Source organism: Chelonoidis abingdonii, chromosome 11, assembly GCF_003597395.2.
Source record: "Chelonoidis abingdonii isolate Lonesome George chromosome 11, CheloAbing_2.0, whole genome shotgun sequence".
Classification (NCBI taxonomy): Eukaryota; Metazoa; Chordata; order Testudines; family Testudinidae; genus Chelonoidis; species Chelonoidis abingdonii.
In genome coordinates this window covers 44,989,961-44,998,332 of record NC_133779.1, presented here as the reverse complement: position 1 = coordinate 44,998,332, position 8,372 = coordinate 44,989,961, and the positions used below count along the sequence as shown (strand labels likewise).

The 8,372-nt window shown below is 61.3% G+C and overlaps 2 protein-coding genes across 6 annotated transcripts in view; both read left to right on the top strand.

Annotated features, from left to right (window-relative positions):
- The first annotated feature begins 2,230 nt into the window (after positions 1-2,230).
- HAX1 (HCLS1 associated protein X-1) lies at positions 2,231-5,170 on the top strand. 5 transcript variants are annotated; one of them, XM_075071007.1, is made up of 7 exons: positions 2,238-2,513; positions 2,795-3,000; positions 3,273-3,318; positions 3,598-3,713; positions 3,993-4,143; positions 4,288-4,441; positions 5,022-5,170. In XM_075071007.1, exons 1-6 carry the CDS (start codon positions 2,414-2,416, stop codon positions 4,404-4,406), a joined length of 738 nt encoding a protein of 245 aa, XP_074927108.1. In that variant the 5' UTR covers positions 2,238-2,413; the 3' UTR covers positions 4,407-4,441; positions 5,022-5,170. The 5 variants fall into 5 exon arrangements, with proteins under 5 accessions (XP_074927110.1, XP_074927109.1, XP_074927112.1 ...); XM_075071009.1 differs by lacking the exon at positions 3,993-4,143 and having other exon boundaries at positions 2,231-2,513; XM_075071008.1 differs by having other exon boundaries at positions 2,233-2,377; positions 4,288-5,170.
- A 3,010-nt stretch (positions 5,171-8,180) lies between these two features.
- Positions 8,181-8,372, top strand: part of ATP8B2 (ATPase phospholipid transporting 8B2) — a 29,477-nt gene continuing 29,285 nt past the window's right edge. The window contains exon 1 of the mRNA XM_075071019.1: positions 8,181-8,244. The gene's annotated coding sequence lies outside the window, so the exon portion shown is untranslated. The remainder of the gene's footprint in view (positions 8,245-8,372) is intronic.

Genomic DNA, 8,372 nt, shown 5'->3' with positions numbered 1-8,372 from the left:
CTTAGAATTGCTTCGTATGTTTCTCTCTTTCTTTTCTAAATTTCTGTTGAAACTTCACCACAGAAGAAGAGGGTAAAACTGATATTAGAGCTTAAAGAGTGGTTATAGAGTTTAAGCAGAAAACAGACAGTATGCAGCTCCAGACCAGTGAGGTGTTCCCACGGAGCCTGCAGGGCTGCATGGTGGGAAATGCCTCTTACTTTCTTAAGCAATTTGGAGATGAGTATGGTGTGGTGACTTGATTGCTTCACCCCACCCCAACAGGCTGTCTCGTCATAGGCTGCCGGGGCAGGCATTGCCACTTGCCCCCGGCGTGGGAATGGGGCGTCAGCCGTTCACATTCCTGCAATTCGTTAACGGAATCAATTTAGCAAGACAACCCTCAGAGTTCCCCCCCCTTTCCATTTTGTCAGTCTATATACGTCCTAATTATTTTTCAGTTGGATGGGCCCAGAGCAGTTCTGGATAGATCTGATCATCCTTAAACAATAAAGAGAGGAGGCGCACACGTTGGGTTGAAGTACAATGTCACTTTCATTTCCAATGCTAGACGCAGAGTAAGAACCACAGAACATTTTTTAACACTTTGACAAAGGGGGGGGCGATCTCGTCTCCATCATTGTTCCTTTCTGCTCAGTAGCTTCCTCAAGAAACCCTCTTGGAACAGAGAAGCACTGTGCTTTGCATTTTGAAATTAGAAAGAATAAAAAATTCAGGCCATCACTTTTTTCATCTTTGTCCACTCACCGAGTTCTCAGCAGCTATAAATTATTTAGCTTGCCTACACTTCAGTGTAACTTTTTTAATAGTCTGATTCAGCTCATTTGAAATATAACCCCAAACTGCTTGGTTAAGATCCTCTCAGGCAGAGTTTCCCCCCGACTCCTCTCGGATACCACAACCCCACTAGTTAACCTAGCTCCCGGCCGTCCCACTCGGCGCGAGCCCGGGGCAGTCACCTCATAGGCCGCTACCTTTCACTCTCGTGTCTCTCGCTGCTGAAGCACGCTACCCCCATCCCTCTTGAGAATCCAGCAACCGCCCCCGTGTGTGTCCACTTGCACTTACAGGGCCCCCTCACTCCCCGGCCTTGGGCCGCCAAGGCAATAATTCCTACCCCTCAGATGCCGAGCCTCCTCCGTTCCCCGGAAACCCAAAGCAACCACTCTCCCCCCGGCTCTCTCAGCGCCCACACTCACCCCCATCGGTTAGACCCTGTGGTCCCTTACTTTGCTCCCGCAACCTGGCGTCGCAAGCGTTTCAGGCACACTAGGACACCCCCCCGGCCTGTGGTATTACCAGTCCTATCACCTCTCTACCCCCCCCCCGGCCTTGAGGGCCCCCCGAAACCGCCCCTCGCGGCTCCTTGACAGCCCCCTAGCACATCCCTAACCCCCAGGGCCTACTCATAGCCCCCAGCCCGAGCCCGCTCCCGCCCCGGGGCTTGGCCTCAGCCAGCATACCCCCTCTCGGCCCGAGGTGCACCCCCCCCCCCCCCGGTGCGTTCCTACCCACGAGGACTCCCCCCCAACCTGGCCTGAGCACCTCTCCCTCTTGCGCCCCTGACCCAGCCCCTCACCCGGTCCACCTGAGTGGGTCTCAATCTCCCTCCCACGAGTGCTTCTCATGTGCCTCAAGCCGAGCAAACCCCCGGCTTGCGCACTCTCTCTCTCCCCCCTGGTCCTGTAGCCCCGCTAGTGCAACTTCTCACCCCCCGAAACGTGGGGCTCGCCCCCCTACGATTCCACGCGCATCCAGTGACGCCCGATCTTCCTCGACGCCTCCGGTTGCTTCGGCCCAGCCAGTTCTAACCCCCGGCCCCGATTGTCCCCCTAGCAACGTCTCCTCCTCCCGCTGGTGGCGATCTTGGGAGCCTCCTGGTCATGTTCCTTCAAGACCAGAGACATTACCACTCGGCCCCCCGCCCCCCGGCTTGGCCCCCGCCGTCCCCCGGCCAGAACTTGGCACCTCCGTCACTGCCCCTTCCTGGACCCCACCCTCCTTCCCCTACCGGGCCCGAGCCCAACACCCCAGGGCCCAGCACAACCCAGCTCACTTATGTCCCCCTGCCTGGCCTCTCCCCCTTCCTCCCCCGTCTTGGCCCCCCAACCCTGCTTGGCCCCTTCGCTCCCGCCAGGCCCAAGTCTGGCACCCCTCCCCCACGGTGGCGATGTTGTGGTGCTGGGCAAGGCTCTCTGAGGTGGCCCTGGCTCAGGAATGGGACGTTCCCCTGGGGGGGGGGCTTCCGCTCAAATGCCGATGTGCTTTGCCGTGACTCCTCTCCCCCCATAGGCCCCGAGACCCCTTCTTTGGGGGCATCACCTGGGATGAAGATGAGGAGGACGAATGCGACGAAGACGAAGGCCCCTCATTTGGGGTGTGCCCCGAGGACTTTGGGTTCAGCTTTGGCGGGATGCGCTTCCATGACAACTTTGGCTTTGATGAGCTTTTCCGTGACTTTAACGAGCTGTTCAACGAGATGGGGGCCTGGACCCTGCCCTGCCAGCCCTTCGGTAGGGTGCTGTGCTGGGCCTTTCCCTGTATGGGGCTGGTATGGCTCTGAGCAGACAGCTCCATCGCCAGTGATTTCCCTAGCCCCTGCTGTTTGATTGGCATCATCTGCTGGAGAGAGCACCTAGAGATAACGGACTGCAAGTCAGGATTGAGGAGCACCAGCGGCCCTGGGGTGGGGGTAGCCCAGGGTTGGGACAGCAGCATGGGGCGAGGGATACATGGCTGAGGGCTGTTAGTAGAACAGGGGTGTGATGTGCTGCTTTCCCTCTCTGCTCCCTAGAGCTTCCTGGCACTGAGGCCGCCCCACCTGCCTCGGGCCACCTGAGTGAGGAGCAGAAACGGCAGGCGCTGCGGGACTCGATGCTCAAATATCCGGACAGTCACCAGCCCAGGAGCTTTGCAGAGGGCCCGGTCCCTGGGAGGGACTTGGGGGACAGTGTGGGCCCGGCAGCCCCAGGCATGAGGCCTTGGCGGCCATTTGCTGGGGTGAGTGAACGCACAGGAGCCTTCTCATCTGGGTCTCGCAGCAGCCATCTCTCTCATTGCTGGCATGGCAGGGGTGCTGCCCTTGCTCTCTGTTGGTACCTCAGGGGATAGCAGGGGCCCTCCTGGCAGGTGCTGGCACAAGCTGGTGGGGATAGGCCCCGCCAGAGAGCCAGACAGGTCTGTAACAAGCCATCGGAGGCCCCATCACTTGCCCTGTTTACCACTGTAATACCCCCACCCTCCATTAACTGGCTCTTTGCTTTCCATCCTAGCTGGGAGAGATGCATCCGGCTCCCCCGAGTGCCAGAGAGGACAAAGGTCAGTGCCTATTGTGCCCTGGGGGGATTGCATGAGGGTCTGAGCTTTGGGGGAGGGTGCAGCTGGGACTGCCAGGCTGTTCTGGCAGTGGTAGGTGCTGTTCTGGAGCTCCCTGGACTGAGAGGGGGCGCCAGGGCCCTGAGACCTGAGCTCCTGCTGCTCCGTCTGGGGCACGAGACACATCTTGGGATCATGGTTGCAGAGCCCCACTCTCTCCTGGGCCCTTCCCAGGATGGGGTCCCTGAGCTCCTGGCTCATGTATTTCCATCCTCTGCACAGATCTGGATTCCCGAGTCTCCTCGGAGGGGCTGGAGACTGTCCTGCGACCGGGCGAGCCAAAGGCCCACTCTTATTTCCAGAGTGTGTCCGTCACCACGGTGACGGGGCCTGATGGGGTGAGTGCTGCGTGGCCAGGCATCAAGGGGGCGACTCCTCGGGGCTGTGGCGGAAAGGGCCGTCTCCTCCTTGCTCACTGGGGGCTCGCATACGGCGGCCTGGGAGCGGGGCGTGTTCGGTGTGGCTCCTGCTGGGGGCTGGGATAGTCCCTGGCTCTCGACTCAGCCTCAGTGCCCACACTGCACTGCCTGCTGTGACTTGGGCTCCCATGGGTGGGGCCGGAGGGACCAGGGCTGCTCCGGGCTGGGTGTGACGAGTGCCTGCCGTTCTGTCCTCAGACCGTGGAGGAAAGTCGGACAGTGCAGGACAGCCAGGGGCGCAGAGAGACCGTTGTTACCCGCCGCAGAGGGGATCAGACCCTAGTCACCACCATCCCAGAGGGCGGGCAAGGCAAGGACCCTCAGGAAGAGGACACCATCCCGGAGGATGGTGAGTGTGGGCCTGGGGCTGGGCTCTGCCACTGGTTGGGCCTGGGGGTGGGTGGAGAATGGAGCCAGTGGGGGAGTCAGGGAAGGGTTATTGGGGACTGTCTGGGAGCACTCGGTTCTATTGATCCTTCCTTCTGTTCTCCAGGAGAGCTGGCGCAGTTTGTGGGTGACTGGCAGCAGCGGGGGGAACTCCGCACTCCAAACCTGGGCCACCCCTTCTCCTTCCTGGAGACCTTCTTCCATGGCTGGTTCTCAAGCCGATAGCCCTGGCTTCCCTTGGAGCATCCCTGGGAGTCCCTGTACGTAACCCTGGGGGGGAGTGCCAGGACGGAGGGCACAAGCATCCCTACTTCCTAGGCCCTGGGGGACTCTGCATTTTCAGCCTTCCCTTGCTGGCTGCCAGGGGAGACGGGGTGACTGCCTCCAGCTGCATTGAGCCTTGGCTGGCTGCCAGGCAGCAGGGTGACTGGTGGAGACACATTTCTGAGTTGGGCACTGCCTGCTGCAGTGATCTGGGGAGGGAGCTCGGGACTCCTGGATTCAGCCCCCAGAGGGCTCGGGCTCAGCTGGCAGCAGGGTTAAGCCTGAGGCCAGCTCCTCAAGGCCTGGGCCCAGGCAGTGGCAGCTGCTTGGGGCTCTCAGATGGGGCAGGAATGAGGCCCCATCTGCACTTGGGATGGGACAGTGGTAGCAGGCTCAGGGCTGGGGCTTTGATAGTTCATCTGGTCCGACAGGTGGGGCCTGGCTGGCTGGCGGCTCTGCCCCATTGCAAGCCTGGCAGGTGCTCGCTCGCTCCCTTGGCCTCTCTTCTGGGTCTGCTGATGGGTGCTGGGGTGAGAACCAGGGGGGCACTCTCACTCCAGCTGCCCTGTATTGCAGGCGTGTCTGAAGCCCAGCAGTGAAACCCGAGGCTACGCCAGGCCCGGGTGCCTTGTGCCAGATGGGCTGCCAGCTTTCCAGGGGGCTCACTGAGCTGCAGTACAGGGGTGCTGTGTACATGCAGAGGAATAAAGTCTATTTCTGCTACAGGTGTGGTGTGAGCTGTCTGGGAGTGCCTGGTGCTCGTCGGGGCAGGGCAGAGCCCGTGTCCCGCTCTGTCCCCGGTCTGGGTGCTGGGGGAAGGGGTTGGCACCTCCCCTCCCATGTGCAGCCACTGACTAGAATGAGATGGGGTTGGTGGCCTGCCCTGGAGGTGATGGGCATGCAGTAGCTCTGAGGGCTGTGTGGTGCTGGGATAATGGAGACCCCTTAGCCGGGTAGCACTGAGCCTGGGTTGAGGGCATGGCACTTGGTGGGGAGAGCGCGACTGCTCTGGGATGGAGCTCAAGCTTACCCCAGCTGCTAGAGCACCCCGAGGGGTGAAGAATCCTTGGCCCAGAGGCGAACACCCCTGTGGCGAATGGCTCTGGGGTATTGCTGGCAGCGCTGGCTGCAGGGCTTGCCCACCCTGGCTCTGCCCTCCTGCCTGCATGGTTCTGTCCTGTGCCAGCTAGTTACACGCACTCTGGCTCTGCCAGCACCTCCCCATGGCCCCTTGCAGGGACTGGGCCTGGGACTGGTCCGAGGCCGCTTTGCCGAGCTGCCTGCCTGGCACGCTGCAGTCAGGGCAGTGACAAGCTGTAGGGGCTGCAGGTCAGGAATGAGGGGCCCCTGCAGCGTGGTGGGCGCCTACACACTTCTGGGGTGAGCAGGGGAACAGTGAGGTGTGTGGGGTGGTTGGAGTGGGGAGGGTGCTGCCTTTCCCAAGCTGTCCCCACCCCAGGAACATAGTGGGGCTTCTCTCTCTGTCCCAGCACCCTGCGTAGGTAAGGATGGGCCACCCCTAGGTGCCCAGGAACCCGGCTGATTTCGCTGCAGAGGCAGGGAGTTGACACACATCTGATGAGTTGCGGAGAGGAGCCAACTGGAACTCTGGTGCCTGAAGTCTGACCTCATGCCACGAGGTGCTAAGCATTCTGGGTACTGCTATGCAAAGCGCCTCGGGGGGCACAGAGCTGAGAGTCAGCCTGTGCAGAGACCATGCTGCCCACCCTGCGGGGGGCACTGGGCAGTTCAGGCTGCTGCAGCCCCTCTCCCCTGCCCCAAAACAAAGGTCACGGCAGGTGCCCCCATCCTAGGCGGCTCCTAGCGGGAGCCCTGAGGCTGGGCTGAACTGGCATGAAATGGGGCCAACAGCAGCCACATGGGCCACAGTTCCCAGCATGTGATCCTCCAGAGGTCGGAGCCCTTGGCCCCTGGGACCATGGTCACCTTCCCGCATGGCCCAGGCTGTGTGAACTGGAGAGGAAGAGCTGCTCCTGTGCCCTGACTGGGTCAGCCTCCAGCATCTGTCAGTCAGTCACATTGGCTTCCCTCTGCTCCAACACAGGTCCCCAGGAGTGTGTACTGGTCTGCTCCCTGCCTCCCCCCAGCCATGCCCCCTTACCCTGCGGGGGCTGGGAGTCAGGCAGATCAGCTGCCTGGCCCTGTGCTTCCTTGGGCAGGTGATGGGCACAGAGCTGCTGATGCTGGGCATCGTGAATGCAGGAGCAAGGGCATCCCCCAGGGGCCACGGGGCGGCTGGTTCTGGTTAGTGCCCTCTCCGTGGGCTCCTGCTGCGGCTGCACCAGCCCTGGGACTTCAGGCTGTGACTCCATATACGTGGCAGGCTGGGGCACCCAGGTCTTCGATGGGGGTGAAGGCAAAACCCCTGTTGCTGGTGGGGGTGCTGTGGGGGCCAGAAGGGGCTCAGGGTACCAGCCTGGCGCTGGTGCTGAGCTGGCAGCTGGAGGAAAGGGGAGAGTGAAAACTCCCTGGGCACTGTCTCCTTGGCAGAGGCCTGGGTGGGGCCGGCGGAGGGAACATTCCTGCCTGGTTCCCTTTAGCTGGTCAGAGAGAGCTCGAGCCCCATGGAGGGGGTGGGGGACACGTCTCTGGGTTCTGCCCTGCCCCAGGCTGAGCCCTTCAGCCAACAGGAAATGTAACCAACTCTGGTGGCAGCTCCTGCCTGTGGTGGGCTGGGCTGCTGGCCAGGGGCACAGAGCAGGGAAAGGGCGTGGGGCACATTCTCTGCCCTCCAGCAGCTGCCACCCCCTCCTGCATCCCCTTTCCTGTCCTAAAACACAGCCCTGGCCGGGTCTGGCTCAGGAGCACCCGCCCCCTTTCATTTACCCCAGGGCCCCGTGGTGCTGCATTGCATGGCTCTTTGCTGGGACCCAGCCCCTGCCAACTGCACCTTGGCATTGAACAGGGCTTCAGTCTGCTCTGGTTTGTGGCATGCCCCCGCCCCCCCAATGTCTGTGCCAGGGCTGGGCTTTGGCCCCCGGGCCACCTCCCTCCCTGCATCCCAAAGCCCAGCATGTGCTCAGTGTAATGCCCTCTTCCCACCAATGCCCTGGCTCTGTGTCCCTTGGCACGTCTGACACGCCTCTTGCCCTGTGTGCTCTGGAGGGGGCACCCCCCAGCACATCCAGTTGTGGGCTCTGCTGTCTACCAGCTGTTCGTGGAGTTGCCCATGAAAAGCCCCAGCTGAGAGCGGAGATGGGCTGAGCTTTGCCATCCATCCTTGTGCAGGAGGCTGGGCCAGACAGGGCATAGGAGGGGCAGGAAATCTTTCTGCCCTTAACACCCCTGGGTGAAGCCTGCGCAGACACAGGTCTGAGTCACAGTCCCTACCTGCAGCATCCTCCAGGGTCAACCTGCTGTTACAGATGGGCAGACACGGACAGATTGAAGGCTCTAGGTAAATCCCAAGCAGAGATGGCACAGGCTGGCTTGTGAGCAGGAGAGAGGGGATCGGGGACAGCACTCTTGCCCCACTGGCGACCCGAGATCCCCAGGCCTGGCAGCACTGCAGAAGGGGAGAAGTGCCCTGCTACTCTGCAAGTCAGCACTGGGGAAATAACCAGCAGGTCCCATCCTGGCAAGAGCAACTGATAGATTCCGGTGCAATTGACACATAGTGGCTGCTCGGTGCAGGATGCTGGGGTTCCTCTGGCATCCTCGTGCGTGGATCCAAGAGATTTCTCCGATTTCTCGGTCCTTCCCCTCGCCGGTGGTATCGACATGAAATGGCCAGCAGCTGGCGCTTCCGGGCCCTGAGCTGGCCACAGCAGACATGCTGGTAATAATGGTTTCAGTAACTGTTGTTAGGGCCACAGCAGAAGTTCTGCTCTTGCACATCAGAAAATAGCCAGAGGAGACTGTGGGAGGGGGCGGGGGGGGGGCTGGTTTAGTGCACGAGGGCTGGGG